Consider the following 27,230-nt stretch of genomic DNA (forward strand, 5'->3'; position numbering starts at 1 on the left):
CTTGTCGTTTCTAAGGCAACCGGATTCGGTAGGACACGGACTGCCTACAGAGTAATTAGCGTATTGAGTAAATTCTATGGGCCCACCGTGATGTATGTCTTATCCTAGCCGTCGATCCGTGTTATAGGTTGTTTTAGGGCATGTGGGGCCATCCTATGAGCTCATTTTAGGACATGACCCCAAAATTGAAGCGCATCCAAAGCTCAAGTGGATCACACCACAGGAAACGATGTGGACAATGGCATCTCCCGTTGAAACCTTCTTATGCCTGCAGTGATATTTATTTGCCACTTAACATGTTCCTAATGTCGCAAAGAAATGGATGATGGGTACTAGGTTAGCTCGTTCGATTCAACTCGGAAAAGCTCGACTCACCTCGGCTTGAAATTGAATTCGGACTGAGTCAAGCTGGTTTTTGGAGCTCGAAAAAATTTCGAGCCAAGTTGAAGTTTGCCTGAGCTCGACTCGACTTGGATCAATCCTCAACTCAAACTGACTTGGATCGAATTAGCTTGGTGACTCAGTTATTTTGATATGAATGTTGTTCGCATTTGATGAAATGACTCAATGAAGTGTTGGCGAGGAAGGGATGAATGTCGGTTGTTCGATTTTGATGATGTTCTATAAGTGTTTGATGAAATACCTGTGAAATATTATAACTGTTTTAAATTCTGTGAGAATTCAAGATGCATTCTATCGGTATGAGAAAATGTCGAACTTGGCTCGAACTAGTCCAAGCTGCTGATCGAACCAAGCCGAGCTATCAAGACAGGCTTGAGGATCGAGCCAAGTTAAGTTCAAACTGGGATTAGCTACTGGCCGAGCTATGCCAAGCTTGACTCGGTTCAACTGTGTACAACACTAATGATAGGAAAACACAAATATCAGCTCAACGATCTTTTGTGACCCCAATGAGTTTTCAATTAGTCTCATGCATAAATGAGCTGGGAAAATGAGATGGACAACATGGATATATAAAATATATACACGGCAGTGGGCTCCACAGAGTTCACTCAGTGCAATATAAGCATTTCCTAGTCAGATTCAGTAAGCAAGGGAAACACCCATATGGTAAGGACCTACCTTGGTAGATTTGATTGGTCTAGCCAACGTTAGATGTTGCGAGTACTCAGATACTTTCAAACATGCTTTGCATAGGTTTGAATACATGCTCTTTTAAAGTGAAAAAAGATACATGCATGGCTTTAATACTTCAGAGAGTTTGATGTGACTCAACTATTAAACTCGTTGAAGTCTGACTCAGATCCAGTCCCCAATATCAATGGACCATATTCGGCCCTGACTCTGCAGGTCACAACTCAACTCGATAGCGAACGAATCGAACTGAGTGATGAGTCTAAAAACCATGGGTGTATATCGAAAGATAAGGCGTAATGTGTTCGAATGCACATTAAGCTACCATGGACCATGGCATGTAGAATCCGCACCATGCCTCTGGTGGGCCCAGCCATGTTAGGTGTAGGTTCCAAAAATCATCCTCATCCGTAGCTTATGTGGGCCACACCAAAGCGAGCAATGGAGGACATTGGGAGAGGATGCTTACCATAGAAACTTTCAGACGTAATATTGCATCCATCGCGTTATATATGTAGCATCCAAAGCATTCATCAGGTACAAACCACGAGGATGAAGAGACACACCAAGAGATAGGCCTTTAATTAATTAGGTAGCCTATACTAGTGAATATATAGGTTTTTTTGGTGTGGCTGTATTTTGCTCCCTGTAGTGTGTCCCACCTGAATTTTGATCGGGGAATCTTTAGGATGCACAGTGAACATGAGATGATGCATTATATGGACGGTTTGGATTCCACATACACATCAAGGGTGGCCCACACAGCTCGAATGCAGAATTACTTAATAAGAGTTTGAATACATAGGAACAAACAAGTGAAGAAAGCGAAAGATCAGGATTCGCAATTGATCAATATCAGCAAGTTCAAAACATAGAATAAAAAGGGGCAAACAAGAATGAAAAGAGCCAAGCAAAATCAAGATACAAGAAATACAAGAATTTATGTAGTTTGGTAATATGTATACTCCACAGGACAACAACACGTAGCTTTCTTCTTCACTAGAAATAAAGAAAAACAAAAATACAAAGCATATATCTCTCTCACCCATACAACAAATACCAAAAAAGATGAATAACTTTGAATAGAATAACCCTCTCTACCAATGACCCTCCTCATATATAGACTACACTATGTGAGAGAGGAATCCCCAAAAAATAGAAATAGGCTTCACCATAGGCCAGCTGTACGCATGAGAGAGAGAGAGAGAGAGAGAGAGAGAGAGAGTAGGAGACAGAGGAGAAATGTCTCCCACTGGAATACATCACAACCAGGAGGTGCGTCTCCATCACCTCAACATTTACTCACTTGAATACTAGTTTTTCTAATATTGCGAAAAACACTCCTAATAACAACTGCCTAAACGTCACTAATCATTAAGTAATAACAAGCCCAAGACAAGTCCCGCACCAAGCACACTTCTCAATTGCATTAGACTTTGTTAGTAAATCTACTACATTATCATCAGTGTGAATCTTCCACAATGAGATTTGATCGTCTTCCACCATGTCGTAAACAAAGTAATATTGAACATTGTTGTGCTTAGTTCGAGCATATAATACCAAATTCTTCATTATGTGTAACACACTCTAATTGTCACAGTGAATTACCGCCGCTTTCTACTTAAATTTCAATTCTTGTAGCAACTTCTTTAACTAAATAGCTTCTTTGCATACTTGTGTAGCTAATATGTACTCTTCTTTTGTAATAAACAAAGCCAAGACTGATTACAGGCTCGACATCCAACTAACCGCACGTCAGTCAAAGAAAAAATATAACACATGGTAGATCTTTTATCACAATCTCTTGCACAATCTGCATCCACAAACCCAACCGACTCTAAATTTTAACCGATATAATAAATAATTGCCTTAAAAGTACCCTTCGAGTAATAAAAGATCCACTTTACAGGAGTCTAATGTTCTCTATTCAAATTCGTCGTGTATTTACTAACTTTTCTCACTACGTGCGCAATGTCTGGTCCAGTGCACACTATGACAAATATAAGGCTCTTTACCGCCGATGAATATGGTACTTGAGACATTGCCTTCTCTGCTTCTATGCTAGGACACTGGTCTGAAGATATCCTGCAACTAACAGGGAATGGAGTGCTAACTGGGTTATAACTCTGCATATTGAAGTAGCACAAAACTCTTTCAATATAACCCTTCTGTGTTATCTAGACTTTCATGTTCTTTTTGTCTCTAAGTATGATCATCCCAAGAATCTAACTAACAGCACTTAAATCCTTCATATCAAATTTCCTAGCTAAAAGAGCTTTTAATGCTATAATATTATTTCCACTAGTACCTGCAACCTACATGTCATTCACATACAATAACAAGATAATAAGTCATTATTACCATAGTTACAAATATAAGCACAATCAGCATAATGGTCTACTTAATCTTTGAAATCCTAAACTCACAATGAAAGAATCAAACTGATTATACTAATACATTGACACTTCCTTTAAACCGTAAAGTGATCTGTTTAATCAACAAACTAGATTATTCTTATTTTTTTCAATAAAACCCTCGAGTTGAGTCATATAAATTTCTTCATCAAGATTCTTATACAGAAAAGCAATGTTTACATCCAACTGCTCAAGCTTTAAGTCAAAAATCGCTACCATACTCAACACAACACAAGTAGTACTTAAATGGACAACCAAAGAGAAAATTTCATTAAAGTCAATACCTAATTTCTGAGCATGCCTTTTTACTAGTAATCGGGCTTTATATCTTTCAACATTCTCGTTAGTATCTTTTTTTAACTTATAAACCCATCTGCAACCAATAGCGTTCAGCCTTTTGGGTAATTCAACCAATTCCCAAGTCTTATTCTTATGCAGAATTTTCATCTTATTCATAGACACTCTCCATTGGCTAGCATCCACAGATTCATATTCCTCTTCATATTAACAAGGCTTGTGCTCTCTTATCATTGAAGCGTAAACTATAACATAATCCTTGAGATAAACAAAGGGTTTTATAGTTCTCTTTGGTCGACTTTGATCACTTTGAATTTCAACACTCAGTATCTCATTTGCATATTCTTCATCAGCTTCATCTTTAACGATATCATCAACTTACTGATCATCTAAATCAATAAGCTAATTTTAAACATCATTTAAATATTCTAATTCAATTATCTTTCGTAACTCTGAGTTCGATAATTCTATATTTTTATGTAATGAATCTTTTTTAAAAACCACATCTCGATTAATCATTAACTTATGGGCAGTAGAACCCAACAATATGTACCACTTTGTTCCTTCTACATAGCTAAGAAAAATACACTCTAAACCTCATATCTAGCTTAGTCCTATGCTCTTTAGGAATCCATAAATAAGCGTCACAACCAAAACTACGAAGGAACGAATAATTAACAAGTTTTTTAGATCATAACTGTTAAGGAATCTTATAATCAAGTATAATCGTAGGAGAACAATTTATCAAGTAAGAAGTTGTATTAACAGCTTCTGCAAAAAAGCATTGCTGGAGCTTAGCCGAACTCAGTATGTTTCAAGAATAATTCATAAGCATACGGTTCATATGTTCCACAACTCCGTTTTGCTATAGAGTACCAGGGACCGTGTAGTGCCTCTCAATATCATGCTCACTGTATGTATATATATATATATATATATATATATATATAAAAATCTTTTGAGGTGTATTTTCCTTCGTTATCAATTCTCAAACATTTAATTTTCTTTCCATTTTAATTTTTAATCAATGCTTTAAACTTCGTAAAACAAGTAAAAACACCACTTTTCCTTTTCAATATGTAAAATCATACTTTTATGGAAAAATCGTCAATAAAAACAAAATACTTCGAACTTCCCAAAGATTCGACTGAAGCATCCCAAGTATTAAAATGAATAAGATTTAAAACATCGATACTTTTTGCAGTGGATGATGTAAAACAAGTTTTATAAAGCTTTCTAAATAGGCAATCCTCACAAAAATCTAACTTAATAGACCTCAAACCAGAACATAAATTTTAATTAAGAAGTATTTTTAGTCATTACTTGCTTATTTGGCCCAACTGCTCGTGCCAGATTATAGCAGTCTATAACGGCATTAACAACAATAGCATCGCCAACTACGGTATCTCTAATCAAACAATATAAACCACCCATTAAATCTCATTTCACCACCGCCATTCCCCCATTTACAATCTTCAATCGACTCTTTTCATCAGAAAATTATAGTCATCTTTATCGAACTTTTCCAATGATAGAAGACTCTTCTACATATTCGGTACGTGTCGTACACTAAAAATTGTACGTGTGATACCATCAAACATAGTAATTATGAAATCTCCAATCCTCATAATTTTATAAATGTTATCATCACCCATGTAAACTATGTCATCATCACATGACCAATATGTGTAGAAATAATCTCTGTGTGAAGTGAAGTCAGATGGAATGAATCGCTTGAATGTAAGATCCATTAATGCATCAGATTCTCTCGTGGAATCACTACTGATCCCTCCCCCCCCCCCAAATAGAAGACTCTTCTACATATTCGGTACGTGTTGCACACTAAAAACTGTACGTGTGATACCATCAAATATGATAATTATAAAATCTCCAAACCCCATAATTTTACACATGTTATCATCACCCATATAAACTGTGCCGTCATCACATGACCAATATGTGTAGAAATAATCTCTATGTGAAGTCAGATGGAATGAATTGCCTGAATCTAAGATCCATTAATGCATCAAATTCTCTCGTGGAATCACTGCTGACCCCCTCTCCCCCGGTTCCTTAGATGAATTGCCTTTATCAACTAGATTTCTTTATGAACCCTTTAAATATGATGCTTTAAGGTTTGTAATTTTCTTCATTTGCTTTATTGAGTCTATAATTGTTATGTAAGTGCCCTTTTTTTTTTTTCTTTTTTTTTTTAACAATTTCAACACTTACATTTTTTATGCCCTTTCGACTTAAATCTTGTATAATCTCTCTCACTTAAATCCTTCTAAGTAGATCTTCCTCTAACCATCATAACATCACTGGCATATTCTCTATGTATTTTTCTATGAGACTCTTCAGTAAGCAATGTGGATACAACTTACTCCATAGTGAAATCTAGACCATTATTGAGATTCATAATCAAACTATCTGGACCATTGCTGTGATTCGTAATCTAACTATAACATAAATCTGGCATCGAACAGAGCAAAAGTGAGACCTTTTCTTTATCATCAAACTTCGCATCAACCACCACCAATCTTCTAATCAGAGTATTAAACCCTTTAAGAATTCTTGCAAAGAGGACGCTTCATCTTCAAGTTGTACAATTTACATTGGAGAAATATTTTATTTAACATCGATTTTCCTTCATATAGGTTTCGCAATCTGTCCCACAAACCTTTTACAGTGGTTTGATAGGACACATTGAACAAAACCAAATCATTTAATTGAAGAAGAAGGTCTGCCATGGCTCTTTTATCTCTTCAAGCTTCTTTTGCTTTCCTTGAAATACAATTGCACATCCTTCCTTCACCACTACCGCATTCATCTACAATTTCCACAATGTGTAATTGGATTAATTGAATTTCGACACCTCAAATTTGGTAGAACTCGATCCAGTCGTCTGAAACATAATTGCAAAACAAACGCTAACGCCAATCTTGTGCTTAAAAGATTTTTTAATCTTTGATTCTGATACAATGGTGGCAGAAAAACACTCACACTTGATCAATGTTAGCGGGGCAAAAACATAAAAGGAAATGGCTAAACAAAAGCCAAAAGGACCAAATCAAATTAAGAGAGTGGCACAACGATTTATGTGGTTCGGCAATATGCCTACTCCATGAGGCAATAATATGAATTTTTTTCTTCATTAGAAATAAAAAGAAACAGAAATGCAAGGCTTACCGCTTTCCCACCCGTACAAGAAATAACCTAGAAGATGAATAACTTGGAATAGAACAACCCCCTCTATCAATGGCCCTCCTCATATACAGACCACACTATGTGATTATGTCATATAGGAATCCAAAAAAAAAAAACATGAGTTAATTACGAAAACCTACGTACCTTTCAGTTTATTTTTGAATATAGGCCTCATTTAAAAATACTTATGAATACACGCTTTCTATTTAAAAATACGATGAAAAATCAGCATGTTTAACTTTGACTAATGATTCCTGACAAAAAGGCGTCGTTAAGGTCTCTTAAAAACCATTTTGCCCTTGTTGCCAGTCATATTCACAGTTGGACTCTAATTTTTTGTGTTTACTTTCGTCAGTGTGTTTGGGGCTTACCTTTAGCATACAAAGTGATCTAAGCTGTCCATTCGTTTTGTAAGGCCATTTCACGAACAAATCACCTATGTCCTAGGAATGTTTCAACAATGTTCATCATCCAAATGTGGTTTTATTTTTTTGGGCCACATATGACTCAAATCTAGCTTTTTTTAATTATATATATATATATATATATATATATATATATATATTATATATATATATATATATATATATATATATATATATATTTGCGTGAAACCATAATTTGAGTTGCAGTCGTGATTGAATCCCCACCATTAAAAACTTCACAGGGGCCACCAAAATGTTTATTTGTCATCCAACTTGTTGACAAGGTCACAAAGACCTAGATGAAGAGACCACACAAATATCTTGATCCAAAACTTTGGTAGCCCATGAAAAGTTTTTAATGGTCAATTTCCGTGCACACTTTGTCTTCATCTCTTCTTTGTCAAGCCTAGATAAGTTAAGAAAAACTTAAACTTCTCTGCATGAACAACATTTATAAGCATGTCTACTGAATTCTCACTGTTGTGAATCTTCTCAAGAGTAACACTGTCTTCTTCTAGCATCTACTAGATAAAATGATGACGCACATCAATGTGATTAGTCTAGGAATGATACAACGAGTTCTTAGCCAAATTGATAGCGCTCTTACTGTCACAATGCATAGGCACGGCTTCCTGCTAAAGTCCCAACTAATTCATCATCCCTTTCAACCAAAGGATTAGCCATGAAAACATCAAAGGGAATAAATCGAGCCTAACCGAATGAACTACCAGTGTGGGCAACTCAACTTATACGAGTGGAAATCCCATGTGATAGGCTCAATGGGTAAACAACAAGACACTAGGACACTAGGAAGCACTACAGAAAAACTTGCCCATTCCTATGATATAAGCAGTGAAAGCAACAGCGTGTGAAATGATGAGTTTTTGAACTCTTAATAAATCCATAACCAAATGTTATAGTGTATCTAGTTGTTGTGTACACTGGAATTCACCTATATGAGTGTGAAAGTGGGACCACTTCCTATGAGAATATATAGGTTGTTTCTCTAGAGCATTCATGAAAATTTAGGTAAAGGTGCTTGGCAAAAAAATACTTAACCACGTAACCAATTGTAGTGAAAATTTGTATAAGTAGCATGTGTAGCTGTTTACGCTTAAAATGTCGTTTACGCTTAAAATGGTCAGGTTAAAGACCAATAGTCACTTGATTCCTATAAACATGTCTTGCCTGCTTTAAATATCGATTAAAGTTGGATAGACATCGACACTATTACACAACTCTTCTATCTCATACCGAAGTGTTTTGAATTTGAAACATGTGTGAGATTGTTGTATTTTAAAATAATTTTGTTTCAAAATTCAAAGTTTTGTCTCTATATTTTTTTAAGTATTTTTGTTTTTAGTGTAGTTATCTTGTCCCACATCGAAAAGAACCAAAGAAATCTCATGTATATAAGAGATGTGGTCTAAGGCTTAAGCTACCAAGGAAGAATAACAATTTGGGTTGGACTATCTCTTTACAAGCGCACCGAGCCGAGCCGTGGTTGTGTGATGTGTGCGTGCGTGCGTGCACGTCGCGTTAGGCCGGGTCTGGGTCTATGTGTGGACCGAGAGTACGCTAGCACTAATGAATTTTGTTCCGTAACTTGCACATATCGGTTTTACACAAATTTCAAACTAGGGATGCGTCTGTTCGGGTGGTCACACCAGTTCGGTTCCAACCCAATGGACCTAACTCATTTGAAACGATGCTTTAAGCACCTAATCATGGTTCATATATAGACCTACTCATTTTTCCCCGAAAAAAAAAAAATCATTAAAAACCAACAATTTCTCTGATTATTTAAAATAAGTCTTTGGTTCAGTATTTTGCCAACTGAGTTTGCCACCAAATCAACTCACTTCAGATTTAAGTTATGCATGCTAGTTCACGCTCATGTACAACGAGTGCACAGTTGGAATTGGTTTATGGTCATTGTATCCTGGAGGCCAACTTTCCAATATTCCTATTGCACTTGGGAGAGGGCAGATTTGTTTTCAAGCTAGAGTGACCCGTCTGGACTCAAATAATTAATTCATCTTTTCTTACTTTATCTTATTATTTAATTATTTTATATATATATATATATATATATATATATATATATATATAGATATATATATTTGAATACCATCTACTTTTTTCAACACATTATTTCTAACACAAAATGAATACTTTCTCAATTGATTGCCGCTGCATTTCAACACCAACAACCCTTTTTCCCACCTCACAATGCCGTCTCTTACCCACCAACTTGTCATGTGGGCCCTACTCAGACTCTCCTTGCTCATTGCCATTTTTATCTATCCCTCCGACTTCTAGTTTTACCTTTCTTTAACCTTGGTTGCATTCTCTCTTTCTTACCTCCACCCTTTTTTCTGTCATTCCTCCCTTCGCCGGAACATTCATTACTACTACTCTTGCCAGCTCCAATCCCTTCCTACCACCTCCCATTTCGACGTCCCACCTTTTCTTCTGTTGTTGTGTCCTTCCAATCAGGTTGTCATATCATACAACATACAGTCTGGATAATATGAACTGTACTGTGCAGTGCATGATATGAACCATACACTAAAATTGCAAATAAATGAATTGCCTGGTGATCATATGATTAGTACGATTTGTGGGTTGTATGATTCATGTGGAACGGACTGAGATTAAGCATGCCACATCAGTGAAAAGGCTGATTTATTACTCTACCTGTCTTTTTACAAGTTCTGAAAGAAATGAGAGGGATTTGGGTTTTTCAAATACCCAAAAACCTAGACAAAAGAATTCAAGGTATCTTTCTCATCTCTCAGCTGAATCGAAAGATATATAATATTGTAAGTAACTTTTCATTTGGCTTTATTGTCTTCTTTTTATTGTGAGCTTCTTCTTTTTTCTTTTTGTTTTTTCTTTCTTATGCATACTTTTGGATGTTTTGGAGATTTTTGAAGGCGCCAAAGGTGAAAATTTCTCATGACATTACAGGGTGGACAAATTTTCTCTAGTGAGTGATGCTAAAACCTTCCATCTTAGGTGTAATTTTTTTGGAAAGTCTAATTGGGAGGTCTGTTTTGGATGAAACATCACCTAAGATCAGAAAAAGGAAAATGTCATGTCATGCACCTAAGTAGGTGAGATTGTGTTGAAATTGTTTAAAAGCTGTTGAGTAGCTTTACCAATGCCAAGCAACAAAAACAAGTAGGGTGAGTTTGAACCATACATAGTAAAGAGAAGAAAGATGAAGAACAGGGACATGATAAAAGAAAGAAGTTAATAGATGAATTTCTGAAGGACTGGAGGGAAAGGGGAAAAAATCCACTCTAAATCAAATTTGGAAGGAGGGAATAGAGAATATGTTTGTCTTTCCGTTTCTAGGTTTCTTTATGCAAATGCCTTTTCATTTAATCTTGTTAAATGTTCATTTTTGTTGCTGTGGTTGAAGTGGTTGCATCTTTGGGGTCCTGATGGAAGCTTCCAAGCTATCATGAGTTAGGAATAAGTATTTAATCATGGAAGAGGGCAACAATGGAAAAAAAAAAACCTTTGGAAACATATAAGAGTGAGTGAAAACATGATGTATAATCATGCCCAGTGGAGGGATCAACGTAGTAAATAAGGTCTATTGATATAGTTTTTATGTCCACCAATAAATCAAACTTCTCAAAGAATGCAAACATATTTATTTGAATTTCTTGATTTAACAGTTGAAGTTGGGGAACAGCATTGTCATATGTGATCACATATGCGCTTGTGTGATCACATGTGCCATTTTGACAACATATACCACATATGCCATGGTGACTTGTGTAGTTTTATAACCATTGAGCATTATGTGGCCGCATGTGGAAATATGTGGTTGCATATGCTGAAGTATGCAATTATGTGATGGCATAATCTCCCATCAAAATCACATCAATAAAATTTCTATGTTGTTTTTTTTTTTTTCCATATGTTTTAGTATATGCATTCATTTGAGTTTGACTTGTTATAGTCTAATAGTCTAATAAATGTAATAAATATAAACAAAATTTTACTGAAATTGGTAATAAAACTGTAAAAATAAATAAAAATAAAAAATCCCTGCACTTGTGGTATTTTTACATAACCTTTTTATATATATTTTTTTCATTTTTCCTTGATTTTTCTTAATTTTTGCATAAAAATAATAATAAATTAAAATAGAGAACGGGGCTGTGCAATGGCATATGCAATTGTGCGGTCGCATATGTACATAGTCCCCATGGGTCGGATCGAATATGCCATTTGACAAAAATGTTGAGGAAGATGATGTGGTCCAAGTAATCACAGATAGTGAATATGTGAAGGCTGGGCAAATGCTTATGAAAAAAGTATCGAATTTGGTCACCATGTGCAGCTCACTATAATGAATTTATACTTTCCAAATGGGAAAGTTGCCAGCCCGTGCAGAAACTGTGCCAAGGCAAATGAGATTACAATGTGTTTATAAAAATATCATCATCATTATCTAAGCATTATCCTCACTAATTGGGGTTGGCTACACGAATCTTGTTCCACTCTATCAAGGTCATTAAGTGTTATTACCTCCACCCATGTCCTCCTGCACCTTCCTCTTGAGCTTTTAGAGCCTTCAACTTGTACCAACTCACTCCTAACTGGGCATAGTTCTTGGTCTCCATTGCAAATGACCAAACCATGTAAGTCTACTTTCCCTCATCTTATTACCTATTGATGCTCCCCCTAAGTTCCCTAGAATGCATTCATGTTTATAAGAATATATGGGTATTAAATTTAAGGAAAAACAGTGAAGATGAAAAAGACCACATGAAACCAATCATGTCATGCTTTGCCATGCATTTCCTCACTTTGAAGAGCATCCAAGAACAGAAAGTCAGATTAAGATCAATGCTTGCATTAGACATATGACAAGAGAGTACTTCTACGAAAACTCACAAATTAAAAAGAGTTTATGACAGTGTATCGGTTGATCAAGATTTTTGGCTGTCAATTAATTCTGCCTGAAGACCACAATTCCATTATTGAAAGTTTTGAGATTAGTAGACTTCAATGAAAGGCCAACCAGAAGATACATATAAGAAGTGATGGATCAGGCCAAGGAAACAATTGCAAAGAATCTTAGAGATGTGAGGAAAAGATATATGCCTATTTGGGACATCATCAATGAGCTATGGAACATACAGCTTTACAGGCCATCACACGCAGCCAAATACTATCTAAATCTGGGATTTCAATATGAAGATGACTTTCATGTGGATTTGTAAATTAAGACTAGATTATATGATTGCATGAAAGAACGGTGCAGAGTTCAAGAAACTGAGTCTAACATAGATGATCAAGTGGACGGTTTTAGAAAAGTTTTCCATATGTCTGGGAGGGAGGCAGCCAGATTAACTGGGAAAACAATTTTGTTTTATTTTTCATTTGATTATCTGTTAAAATTTCCTGGTTATGTAAATTTAATTTGGCCATTTTCTTTTATTCAAATTTTAAATCAATTTTATCTATGTAACAATTAATTTATGGTGGGAGAACTATGAAGATCATTGCCGGGAATTGTGAAAGTTAGCAATTCATATTTCATATATGAAGTTTCACTTGCATCACCAAGTGCTATGAACGTTATTAGAGCACATTTTAGTAGGTGAAAATAACTGTCAGAGAGTAACGAGCTGCATAATTGTATAATTGTAAACTTATGTATCAATGCTGTATTTCCGAAACACTCAAAAGGAAAGAAATAGGCTTGAGAAAAAAGCCTATATGGAACTTGAAGTACGCAATGTAAAGTGAGTTATTGCAAGGACATGGTCATATTTGTTGATTAGATATGCAGTCCAACGATGAATGGATCACTGAGACAGAGGACCTTGCCCTTCCACAAGACAACACATGGACAGATATAGGCAAATGTTTTGTGCAGCCCATAAAAGGTGATGACAGGATTGGGTCATTAGAATCCCAAGACACGTGATAACTTTAAACTCCATTCAATTCTGATATCTTTTCTTTCATTGATAGAGTCGACTTAAGGTTGTCAATAGGTGGTCAAGTTTGGGACGAGTCCCACAGTACCCATACCTGAGCTACCTAGATACGGATCTTGCTAGGTCCGAGTCCTTTCGGGCAAGGACCTGGTTTGAAGACCCAGTGCTGCAACCCAATTATTGAGTCAATGAGATCTCGACACCTAGATTGCAAAGAAATAAACATGAAGACCCTAGATGAATCTTCAATGAGAATCCCCTGAATAAGAGATTGATTTCAAATCAATCTAATATACCCAAGATGGTAAAAGCCTAATAATAGTAAAAGCAAATTTAAGAAATAATATTCCAAATCTTTAATAACATCTTTAAATTAGCCCCAATATCTTCAATCATGTCTCTTCGTATCTTCAATTACATCTTCGAATCAGCCCCCATATTTTCCAAAACTAGTAAATTTCAAATTTTGATATTTAGGCCCCAAATCCATATAAACAGTCCAAAATCAACAGATGTTGGGCTTTCTGGTGGATCATGAGACTAGATGGGCCATGAGCCTGCATCAATTCTCCCCAGCTTTGAAAGGACTCATCCTTGAGTTGGAAACCAATCTCAACTTTTGGACTTGTACTACCTCTACAACGAATCTTCTTTTCTTTAGTAGAATCTGGTGGTGCAACCCTAAGCACTAGTTTGGCACAACCTTTGTTGGAGCGGGCCCACTGTAAATGATGTCTCTTTCGCTTGTGCTTTTGTAAGTGCCAACCTGTTTGTTGTAACTTTAAAGTTCTTCGTGGATATTGAAACTTTGCCCCGTTTTTCGTGCCATAGTCATTTTTTGCACGAGTGCTTCAATTCGAGTAATGCACATCTATTAATTTGATTACTGCTATCATTGGTGATGAGGACATCATGCACACACACGCCTGCAAGCCGCCTACACACGCATGCACACCACCACCCCTACGCACGTATGTACGTAGAAGGAAGACTCCACCATCGATTTGGCTCGATGACGACGTCCAGGGAGGGCCACTTAGCTAGAAAAGTTTTGGTTCAAAAAAGTGGGCCTGATAGTCAAGAAAAGCTCATCATAGGATCTCATGATCGTGGCCCACTCATCAGATTAATTTCATATTTTAGGTTTTTATTATTGTTATTATTTAGAACATCGCGAACGCTTTAGATTTCTTTGTTTAGTTTTTATTTTAGTTTACTTCATCGCCAAGTAATAGGTTGCGCACATGGTGCGAGTTTTTGGGGTATATGTTTTTTCCTATAAATAAGCACCCCTTGTAGTTCTTTTCATTCATTCAAGCTTAATAAAAATTCCTGCTTTATTTTTCTGCTCTCTTAGTGAGTTGTGGAAGAATTCAAAAGTGAGTGCAAAACCCTCCTTTTTTGAAAGGCCAACTACGTGGTGTGAAGCCACATCTATCCTCATCCGTCCCTATCCTCTCCCATCCATATATCTCATCTTCTATCATCATTATTGCTTTGAATTTTTTAGGTTTTGCAGCTATTCATTCCCCTACAGTCAGTTTCCAGAATCTGAACCTGTAGGAGGGCTGAAACTTCGGCGAAGCACAACGCCTCAACCTTACATCGGATCGCTGTTAAACTTGGAGGGATTGGAGGTCTCCCCTATCCGACCAACACCTAGGTGTCACTTTGGGGAGGCGAGCTTCCATCACACATGCGGCCAGCCCACCTACGCATATGCGTCAGCCCCGGGTCACCATCTGCGCGTAGGAGCTTTCTCCGGGTCAAGTTTTCCTCTGGTTTTCCTCTTTTCATTCTTATTTCCTAAACCCTAACCTTAGTTTGCATTAGTCCTAATTTATTTGCCCTTTTTTTCACCCTAGGGTTCCTCGAATTAAGATTGGGGAATCCCTTGGATTAGGAACTGTTTGCTATGCATGAGTGGTTGATTTTCTATTTCCCTTTGAGATCATTTGGCTTATAATTTTTATTAGTCCAGTCCTAGCCTGTGTAGGCCTGGACCCGCATAGATTCCCCTTTAATTGAATGTTTGGATTTTCATGTGGGATGTGGAATTTGTGTAATTGTTTCTGAATTGGTATGATCTAAGCCTGAAATCTTGCATATCATGTTTAAATCTCATGTCCTGCATCAATTGGATTCATCAATTAATCCACTGGTGAATTCAAGTGTAGGTGCAACATCAATGCATCGATTACTTCAGATGGCAACTCTTCCTTTGACTTAATGGATCTCTTCATTCTTTCCATAATTTCTAATTTAATTTTGGTTTCTTTGTCACATTCCAACAATCAAAAGATTGGATCATTGGTGTCTTCATAAGCTAAAGCTTTCTATTGTTGATTAGGACCTTGGTGGAGACCCTCCCATACATGTCCATGTGCTCCAACTTCGATGTCTAGATTCTCTCCATGCTGAAAAATCCCCCACTTGATTAATGAGATTGCCAAATGCATGTGTGAGTCGATCTACCCACTTTGAGTGGATCTATGTTAGAACAAAATGGTGTGACTTGGTGTACCCCCTTAAGGTGCCAATCAAAGGAGTGACGCGAAGTGCTTCTCTTGAAAGAAGCATGAGTGGCACATCATTATGGTTGTTGAAAGTCCCCCTACTACTGGCAAAGGGGGATTTAGGGGGTGATCACAATCTTCTGGATGTTAAGAGTGGTTGTTCTTCCCCAAGGGCTATAGGGCAGATGTTGTTGAGAGTGGTTCTTCTTCCCCGGGGGCTGTAAGGCGGATGTTGTTTTCATGCTTGAGAGCAAGAGGCGTCCCAATCTGTTTGCAGTCAATCATCTTCATTTGAGAATCCCCCCAAATCACTCTAATCAACCTAAGATGGTAAAAGTCTAATAAAAAAAATATAGGAAATAATCCTCCAAATCTTGGATCACATCTTCACATTAGCCAATAAATCTTCAATCACATAGCCCCATATCTTCAACCACATCTTCGAATCTAGCCCCATAATTTCCAAAAATACTAAAATTCGAATCTTGATATTTAAGTCCCAAATCTATAAATAAACCAGCCCAAAACTAGAACATGTTGGGCTCCACAGTGGGGCTTGGGCCTACTTCACCCATACCCCGATCTGAACAGGTACCCATCAAGTCTTTAGTTCTAGGTTTTTGGTTGATTTGGGTCAAATAAGAGCATTTACATGGAGAAGAGGATCAAATAAGAGCCCTTACATGTCTATGGCTTGGGAAACCTTGTCCTATTGCTAGAATAAACAATATATACTTAACATAGTGAATATCACCATTAAAACTAACTAAACCCAAGTTGGACCCAACCCGACCCAATTTTAATTGGGTCCTAGTTGATGGACCCAGCCCAAACCCACCTAGACCTGAATTTAACCGGTCCCAAAAGTTAAGATCCAAACCCAAACCGATTACTTGACAGGTCTAAAAAATTGGACTTAGACCCATTTAAATTGGATCAAGTCCATTGAGTACCCCTAATACCCATTGACAACCCTAGGCAGACAATGAAGTGATTTAGTAATGCCAAATTAATGTGATGACAATTATCTTGTATTGTTGGTCCTAGAAACCTTCTCATAAGAAGCAAATAAAGAGGCAAAAGCAAGGAGGGCGAGTGGGTCAATGAGGAAGAAGAATTTGTTTTACTATTAGGATGATAGTTATGATGATGATGGTGCCACCAATGTTGATGAGACTAGGAATGGAGGGGAGGATGCATGACAGAATAATGTATCCTTTTTTGGGTGTTTAGTTTTCTTTTTGAGATCTTTCTAAAATAATGTACAGAATAAATTTAAATGGGATGGTGTGGAGTGATTTAAACTTTATTATGACACATTTACACTTACAAACATAACTTATACAAATTCTCAATTGATAATAATATCATGATATGTACAACTTTCTTTGTGCATAATGATGGCAACTGGATAATTGGTGTTTCTTTTAGTTATTTACAATTTTCAGATTTTTATTTTAAAGAAAACCAAAGGAAATCTTTGAAGGGGGAGGACTAGAACTACTAATTTGGTGGATCCAACAAGGCATCACCTGGCATAGTTGAAGTTGCAATCCAACAGGGCTGATCAGCAGAAGAACAATTGCGGACGAGATTGGCCACAATGATGGTCGGTTGCGCTCTATTGGTTGAAAGAGAAAACCCTAGCTACCCACATGACTTGGGAAACACTGATTTGTGTGCCGTTGGTAATGATTCTACTACGGTGCCACAGATTCACAAGCTGATCCTAAGTAATCATTGTTGTTCATTGGATTCCAGAGGAACTACTTCATTCGGAATGCGGAATTGTTGCGATTCTTCCTGAATAGCCTCGATACTCCCATCGAGTGTCACTTTGAAAGTCTTACCTAAACTCTTCCAACTGAATATGATAAAGCCTATAAAATGACGAGCTACTATCATTTCTTCATTATAGATTGAAATAGGATTCAACTGTAAGATCAAAATGACAACCATTAATTTGAAGTAATGGCATAATACAAGAGCATTAACTCTCCAACCACAGTTTTTGGTGAAACAAACAAGGGCACAGCATGCGGTAAGGGTTGTTAAACCTCAGAGATGAAGCAAGCTTCTACCCTTGCGGCTCCGCAAAAGCTTAAATTGGATGTGGAAACGCTAAAGCCTACCATCTGTATAAAAACCTACATGCCCAGTACGATGTTTGCGATTATACTAACAAAAATTTAGTAAGTTATTTCTTACTTCCTTATCTGCCCTCTCCTCTCTTTAGTCTCTCTTTTGTCCTAAGGGCATACATGTAATTGTACCACTTATAAATAAGGGTTGGACATCCAGCCCTAAGCACTCTTTTCTTCTCTCTCAAATTCTTTTCTTCTAACACCATTGTCCATCTAATCATGTGATTATAATTTTATACCAGTGTCTTCAACTTAAGATTGTTTTGGAAGAAAGAAAAAACATTGTCTTAATAATCACATGGCTAACAGTGATTCTGAAGAATTGTATGATCCTCAACCCAAGGATATAATCACATGGCTGTCAATGGACCATGCACCAAATGCATCCTCAAAAGATACCATCCACACCTTCAATGTGGTGGCTTGTAAATAGATAGTTAACATAAGAAACACAGAAATGGTCCGCTTTAACTGATTAAAAGAAAAAGCCCATTCCTAATCTGGGAGATGTTGGGCCATGGTCCATCCATTATGGGCTCAACAGACTGATGGACAGGCTGGATCACTGAACCATGGGCCCCACCTAAAAACACAAGCGTGTTGTGTATATCCTTTGGTTGAGGATCGTGCAACTCCTCTGGGAAGGAAGGTTAACTAAATCTTCCCTTGTCAACTACCATGCATGGGAAAGTGCATGTAAGTGGTAGCTTCGAAGGAAGATTGAAGCGGAAAATGAAAACTATATTCCGAGAACATAGCTATCTCTACAACTGACCTCTTGGGCATCTAAAACTGAAGAATTTACAACAGTCAGAACTACAAAATAATAAGAAAAGGCATCAGTTACCAACATCTCTAAGATCATTGCTGTTAAACTTTGCTCCCATGTGGAGGAGATTGTGCAAGTGTCAAATCAGACACTGACAGTGTACCCGACTGATCGACGTCAAGATCCTCAAATTCTTCCATCACAAGAGTGATATCTTCTTGGCTAATTTTTCCCATCTCTTTGAGCTTATATATGATGAATTCGGCAGAGCTATGAAAATGGAACCCAAGAAACAATGTGAGTTGCGAAAGCAACCAAAGAAGCAGAGGAGCGTTAGATGAAATAAGCTAATATAAAGGATGATGGAAGACGTATTATGAAGTCACAAGATAGTGTGTGTTAGGCTGCATTCAGACGCCTAATTGAATTGAATTGCAAAAGTTTCAAATCAATAAGTGGGAATGACCGAAGTGGGCCTGGCCCCACTTTTCATAGTTGAACATACAGCTGTTTAATTTTCAACTCGGAACACATGGAATTGACATTGGTGTTCATAGTCATTATGAATCAAAATGGTGCAACTACACTTTGGTCAGTTATTCTATATGAATTGGGTTTTTGCAATTCAGTTCGTCTGTGCATGGCATGCACTCTTTATAAATTTGTTAGTAGAGGACATGAAGAAGCCGTTAGAAAATTGAAAGACAGACTAAGGGCCTGTTTGGATGACAAGCAAAACCCATTTTTCATTGATAATTGTGACTCTAGCTGTCAGCTTAGTAGGGAATTTGCTGAAGAGTTCAGATTTACGGTGTAACCGTGGCCCACATAAACAATGGATGGCCCTGAATTTTGAAGCATGTTAGTTTTACGTGATGGGTCACATCATGGACAGTTTCGATCAGTTGGCATGTGTGCAATATGGTGGACAAAGCCCACATCCCAAACTCATTTTTTCACAAAATACCAGGTGACACATTTTACAAACATTGAAAGTCACATGGCAGATTAAAAAATAAATGAAAATGGGGTCACCCAAATAAATGAAAATGGGGGCCACCCAAATAAGTACTAATATAAATACTCTTACCTACAGTTGGCCAACATGCAATGCCTCAGCATGCTGATTTCAATTTAATGCTCGACCTGAAAATATGTCGGTTTGCATAGTTTCTTCAGTTCACACCATATATTTAAATATCATCCAATACGCCTTTGTTTTGGCTGAATTACATCTGATTTGGACCGTACCGAAATGAGTTCACTGGACCAAGACGCATTGAAGTGGGGCAAATCGCACAAGTCAGGGCCATGGTTCAGTGATCCAAACTGTTGATGTGCTGGGCCCCAGGGTTGATGCCCCATGCGCCAATCCCAGATTGGAAGATCATATTCATTGATTCCTTGGCCACTTTTCAGTTCAATGTGGATCGTTGTTGTATGTTCTGGTCACCAATTGAAGGGTTAGGGTTTTTCCCACCTGGGATAATTTTTTAATGCATGGGCATCCAGGTCCACCTAATCAATGGCTTGGATTGGCTCACCGAACAGAGGGCACTTGTAAAATTGCATAAACTGAAAACCCAGAAAAAACTGTACATTTTCTCAGGTCTAGCATTGTATAGCACCTCAGACAATGTATGCCGCATTCCGGACAAAACAAATTCAATAGTTGATAAGCTCAGATCTAAAATTGGGATAATTTGCATGCGGAGCTAAATTGCATGTCATAAAAAGCTTAGAATCCAATTCATTTGGGATATGGTTCTAAAACTCGCTGGGTCAACTTGAAACTCGGCTGACTCAACTTGACTTGGCGAGATTTCGAGCCAAGTCACTAGGAAACTCAGTCCTGGGTCTGACTCAATCCCAACTCAGGATGACTCAAGTCAACTCGACATGAAACCCGGTGACTCGAAACAAGTCACTTGGTGAGTCACAATGTGAACATTAATGAAACACAAATTAAGAGGAAGAGAACTGAGCCCACAACCTCTGCAACAAAGCGAATGAATCAGTGAACTATTGGTACTTTGATGATAGTGTTTTTACTCTTACCCCTAATTTTTTAAATTTGTAATTATTAAATATCAAGTCAGATCACGTCGAGTTTTCGAGTCAACCCAACCTAGTTGAACATTTAGTCGAGTCAAATTTTCGGATTTTAAAACAATGATTTGAATGAACGACTAAAAATACTTGTACTTACCTCACAACCCCATCATCGTCAAGATCTGCTGCTTCAAGATCTAAGGTTGTCATCCTCCTTGTAAGGACGAATTTGACTAGAGCCTGTTGTCTATGCTCAGTGTTTAGCTCAGCAAGGTAGAGAAAGAACTGGGCCACGCAAATTGTGCTAGTCAATATCCAGAAGATGGCAAAAATACGCCCACCTTCAGATGAAAAGCTTTTATCCCCATATCCTAAAGTCGTGATAGTAGAACAAACACAATAGAAGGAATCAACAAGGTTCAATCCTTCAATTGTCGATAAGAAAACCGTCCCCACAATGATCAACAGCACAAGCAACACTGTGACCATAAGAAACTTGTACCTCACTCGTTTGGTTTCAATTTCCTTCATAATGTCCGTCATCCCAACATGTTGATGGATATGTAAGGCTTTAACCAATAGCATTTCCTGTTTCTCCACGAGATAGTCCGCCGATTTACTTAGGATAAGCCCGACAAGTGCCATGCCTGTGAAGACAAAAGCACATGCGAGGAGTTTCGTGGTGACACTATTGGGAACGAGGTCCCCGTATCCAACGGTTGTCATTGTCACAATACAGAAGTATACGGCATCCAGAATGCCATTTGTTTTCTTGCCCTTGATCTGATTCTTAACGAGGCAGAAGCAAGTTGTGCCTATTCCTAGATAGACAGCCAACAACACGATTACTTGTATGAATGCAGGATGAACTTTGCCAACAATGGTTTCTGAGGCTGGAGATGAGGCAGCATGATTCTTTTTTAGTAAAATGTCTGTGGCAGGAGCACTTTTACAGCGGCGGTATCTTTTCTTGGCACCTATCTTTTGTTCAGGTTGATGAGGAGGATCTCTTAAACCTGAGAGCAATGGATGTTTTGCATCATCGAAGGCCATTGGCTGGTTTGGCAGAGATGATCAAGTCAAGAAAACCTGCATTTAATCAAATTTTTTAGAGTACGAGCAAAGTTTAAAATTCGTGTATTGAGTATCATTTCATCCACCATCAATACGGCCTTGGATCACCCATATCGCCCGGTATCGGGCTGTTTCGACCCAATGCAGGCCGATGCATCCGTATCATTCATGGACAATACAATTCGTACCAGTTTCAGATGACACTTTAAAACTTGGATTCATAATGTCATAGAAGAAGATGGAAGAGCGTGGATTTTCATTAAGATTGTTTGGCTATGTTTTCCAATCATGCAGGATCTCTACCAAGTGACATTTCATTGGATGAGCTTTGCAAAGCCTATTACACCACCACCACACACCAACTGGCAGGCAGGTCCAATATCCAAGCCATCCATCAGATGGCTCCATCTATGTGGATTGTCTAACCCAAAAATAAAGCTGGTCAGCTCAGCAAGTGGGCCACAATATTAGAAACACATGGACAGGTCAGAAAATTTCATCCAAGATTGTTCTCATTTATTCTGTAAATTGTGGTTTTCCTGACTTGTGAGCCGTCCTAATTCATTGGCCAGGACATCTACATGGTTGTACCTGATGGATGGACTGAATCTTGTATCTATGTGCCATGCATGACATGTGGGGTGTGTACATAAGCTGCCTCAGAGGTGCATGTGGGCTTGGCAAAGCTCTAATACAATTTACCCACAATACTTTTGTCATCCAAATAATAGAATACGTCAGTATTTAAAATTTAAGTAAAATAATTATGTTGATAAAACAAACCATACTACCTTATTTTCTACAAGGAGAATAGAATCATCACAAGCTGTCAATGGGCCGAAGCCCAGGCAAAGCAGAAAAAAATCTTTAAAGAACAAGAAAAAATAAAACTTTTTAATAGGGCTGGCCCAACAACAAACCATACTATCTTATTTTCTAAAAGGAAGACTAGAATCATCACAATCTATCAATGGGCCAAAGCCTGGGCAAAGAAAAAAATTTAAAAAAAATTAAAAAAAAAGGAAAGAATCTTTTTAATAGGTCCTGCCTGGCCAATTCACAATTTGGGCCCAAACAACCCGGAGATTGGCCATTGCAAGTGTAATAACTTGGAGAGTCAATGGACTTATGCTCCCAAACACAAGACTTCATAATATGCAGTATTTCTCCTGAAAGCACTCATCCTTTTTTTTTTCTAGAAAAGAAAATTTTAAGTATCATCCACCAAATTTGACACATCTGGATAGTCTAAAATTGGCATTTCGGGCATGGGAAATACATGTTGATTTTCAACAAATGCAATCCTCATGGTTGCCCTATTCTATGTCCATGTTAGGAGGCGTTTGGATGGGAGTAAATGGAGGTAAATGGGTGAATGGGAAGTTAATGCAGGTAAATGGCATTTTAGTTGTGTTTGGATGGGAGTAAATGCATGGAAATGAAATGAAATGAGAGTGAATGGGCATGTAAATGAAATCCTTTCTCTGATAGAGGATTTGGAAGTTAATGGGGTGAAATGCCTTTTTGAGTTCCCTTGGAGAGTCGCATGAGTAAACCAAGGTGCCGCTACACACGTCTGCCATACACGTGGCCAGTGTTCGAAGTATCAGTATCGCTACAAGTTTCGCTGGCCAAGGATACAGAAACAATATCGATTTTGTCGATAATATCGCTGATAATCGAAAATGCAGGGAAACATAGGACAAACTGTGGAATTTTCAGCGAAATTTCAAATTTTCAGGAGATGTTAAAATGTACATATTAGCAGCTTTCGAAATTTCGGTATCGCGCAATGTATCGCACCCTTGGGATATAGATACGTACCGGTTATCACACGGGATATATCGTTTGTATCACGTAATTTATCGCACTTTTTGGGAAACATGGAGAAACATTGGGAAAATGGTTGAATTTTTCAATGAAACTTCTAGGATTATTAAAAAAGACATTAATACACACTTTTAAATCATAAAGTTTCAAAAAAGAAGTGTACATAATAGCTTTGCTTTGTATAGGGTCATAAGCTATGCGTTGTCTGATTAAACTAAGACAACTATATTCAGTATCAACCCCGTCCATCCGTTTTTCCATATCATTTCAGGACATTATACAAAAAATAAAACAAACCCAATAATCAGGTAGACTATACCATAGGAAACAATGGTGATTGACCATTAGTGGGCCACGAAAGCTTTGGATCAAGCTAATAACAGTTTTTTCTCTTCATTCAAACCATAAAATTATCTGGTAAAATGGATGGACGAAGTGGATGAAATACATGAATTATAGTGGGCCCACAAAGTTTACAAAGTACACTGCTCACTAGGGGCTCCACTTCCCACCACACTGGGGGTGGGGCACTGATCGTACGCAGATTTCCTGCCAAGTTCCTTCGCTCGAAACCTAGGTGGGGCCCACTATGATGTTTGTAAGAAATCCACCTTGTCCATTCGTTTTTTGAGATCATTTTAGCACTTGAGAACAAAAATGAGTAGGATCCAAGATTGAAGTGGGCCACACTAAAGGAAAAGGTGGGTAGGAAAACTCCTACCGTTGAAACCTCCCTAGGTCGACAGTGATGTTAACATGCCATCCATACCGTTCATAACGTTATTCCTACACGGATGAATTGAAAATACAAATATTAGTCTGATTCAAAACTTATGTGGCCCCACGAATATTTCAAGTGTGGATGTTCAATCCTCACATTTTTGGCACACTTGAGTATTAGATCCTAGTCATTTTTTACTCCATGTCCTAAAATGATCTCACAAAACGGATGAACGGAGTGGATTCCTCACAAACATCATAGTAGGCCCCACTAAGGTTTCAAGTGCAGGAACTTCCTGCGAAAGGCTTTGGCAGGAAATCTGTGTTCGGCACTGATGCTCCTCGAGCTCAAGTTGTACGAACATTTCAAAGTTACATGGCACCACAATAATGTATTTATTATATCTACACCGTTCATGCATTTGGAGAGATCATTTTAGATCATGAACCCAAAAATGAGTCATATCCAAAGCTCAAGTGGACCACACCACCAATAGCAGTGGGGGACTGATTCTCACCATTAATACATTCGTAGAGCCCACCATAATGTTTATTTTCCATCCAATTTGTTAATTAGGTCACACAGACCTGGATGAAGAGGAAAAATAAATATCATATTGATCTAAAACTTTCGTGACCCCCAAAAGGGTTTCAATGGTAGATGTTCAATCTACCACTGTTGTTTGCAGTGTGGTCTAGTTGATCTTTGGATCTGTCTTATTTTTCGGCTCAAGCCTTACGAAGAGCTCGCCAAATGGACGAACAGTCTAAATATAACACATACCTCATGATGGGACCCACAGAACTTGGTGACGTCAAGTTGTCAACACACAGTTAGCTCGGTGGTGTGCGGTACTTGATTTCAATAAAAAAGGCTCGAACGACCTTTATTTTTAAGCAGAGAGGGTTCCGGAAGCCGGAACCCTAAAATTTCTCCCAAATCTCATCGTATCGGCGAGGATGTCTCCAGATTTCTCCAAAATCGGAGATTTTATTTGCGGTAACCTAGGAACAACGCTTCAATTCGAATGGCCCACCAAATGGAAGCTTCCGATCATGGCGATCTCTTCTACAGGTACCGAAATCCACCCTCTAATTTTTTTCCCGATTTTTTCGGATGATGACGCTATTGTCGATATCCGACAATAATGGAGAGGAAATCGCACGATATCGTCGAAATATCGTGCGATATCGACGATATATCGGCCGATATCTGGATTTTGGGTTTTTTGGTATCTTCCGGGGGTTATCGCGAGTGTATCGTCTCGCAGGGGTGCGATAACGATAATATCGGCCGATAGTATCGATATTTCGAACACTGCATATTAGCATATTTAGAAAAATTTTTTAAAAAAGAAGGCAAAAAGAATGCATACATAACAAGTTTCCATTTAATGGGACCTTAAAAGCATGTGTTGTTGTAAGAAATCAGTCCAACCATCCCCTCCAGCTTATTTAACCATCCAACCTTTCATCTAAACATCCATCAATATTGCAAAATATCAACAACACATGATATTTCACCAAGAAACCATCAATAATTGGAAAGGAAACGAAAGATTGTGGTCTCAATATCTCACATGTTGTGATATCGATAATATCGAGATATTATCAATATTATCAATGACAAATTGAACACTACATACAACCATGTACCCATGATTTATTTATTTTCATTTTTTTTTATGATATCAATACGTTAGCGATATTATTGAAATATCGTCGATATACTTATGATACAAGTATTACCTAGAATTTACATGTAAAAAATATTGGCGATACATTGGCGATATTGATGCATTGGCAATACAAGCGACGCCTAAAATTTACAAAGTTGAAAATATTGACGATTACATTAGTGATATTGATAGGTTGGCGATACATTGCTAATACCTGGAATTTTTTATACTACTAGCATTATCAGTATCACTACCAGTGTTATCGGCATCGCTGACCAGGAGATAAAGATAATATCGGAGATATTTCGATAATATCGAAGATAATTCGAACACTGCACGTGGCACATTGATGATACTCTGAAACAATCCAATTAGCAACTACATCACTAAAATCACACCAACAGAATGATCAAAACCATCCAAAGGTCGGCCATCTAAATGGGCGGTTTAAAAACGTTGGCAAGTTGTTTGTTTATAATCATTATGTTTGTGGCCCACCTAAGGCTTGAAATTTCCTCATTTTTGGCAAACATATATATTTCAATAGGCTTATTACAATCATTCTATTAAATATCACCTATGTACACTAATTTGGGATATCACGTGTGTCCCTATGAATATATTAAACAATTCCAATGTATTTCAATTCCTCCCATTTACTCCCATCCAAAAAGAATATTTGGATTTCAAATGCATTTCATTTACTCCCATCCAAACACAACTGAATAAGCCATTTACTCTCAATTGATTTAACTCCAATTCCATTTACCATTTACCTCCATTCACAAGCTCCCAAATGAGCCCTTGGTTTAACAGAATAATGAAAGAGGTATTAAACAATACTTAGGTTCGATTTCTTTTTTTGTCCATCATGGCCCTGCCCGAATGGTTGTAAATTCATCTTCATCAATACAATGCTGGTGGCAAGTGCTCACCTTCTTTCTTTTCTTTTCTTTTTTAAAAAAAAAAAAGTCTATACATGCGGGGCCCTTGGTTTTGTGAGCAAAACAATTTATATGAAACATTTCACCATGGA

At 37.6% G+C, this 27,230-nt stretch overlaps 1 protein-coding gene across 3 annotated transcripts in view; it reads right to left on the bottom strand.

The window, feature by feature from the left end:
• Positions 1-11,796: 11,796 nt before the first annotated feature.
• The window catches only part of LOC131229127 (two-pore potassium channel 1-like), a 37,349-nt gene continuing 21,915 nt past the window's right edge, over positions 11,797-27,230 (bottom strand). For all 3 annotated transcript variants that reach the window (XM_058225000.1, XM_058225003.1, XM_058225001.1), the window contains 3 exons: positions 21,049-21,980; positions 18,922-19,109; positions 11,797-12,154 (listed from right to left, as the gene is read on the bottom strand). In XM_058225000.1, the coding sequence (XP_058080983.1) occupies positions 18,941-19,109; positions 21,049-21,944 (1,065 nt within the window). In that variant the 5' untranslated portion in view covers positions 21,945-21,980 and the 3' untranslated portion in view covers positions 11,797-12,154; positions 18,922-18,940. The remainder of the gene's footprint in view (positions 12,155-18,921; positions 19,110-21,048; positions 21,981-27,230) is intronic.

Source organism: Magnolia sinica, chromosome 16 (genome assembly GCF_029962835.1).
Source record: "Magnolia sinica isolate HGM2019 chromosome 16, MsV1, whole genome shotgun sequence".
NCBI classification, from domain to species: Eukaryota; Viridiplantae; Streptophyta; class Magnoliopsida; order Magnoliales; family Magnoliaceae; genus Magnolia; species Magnolia sinica.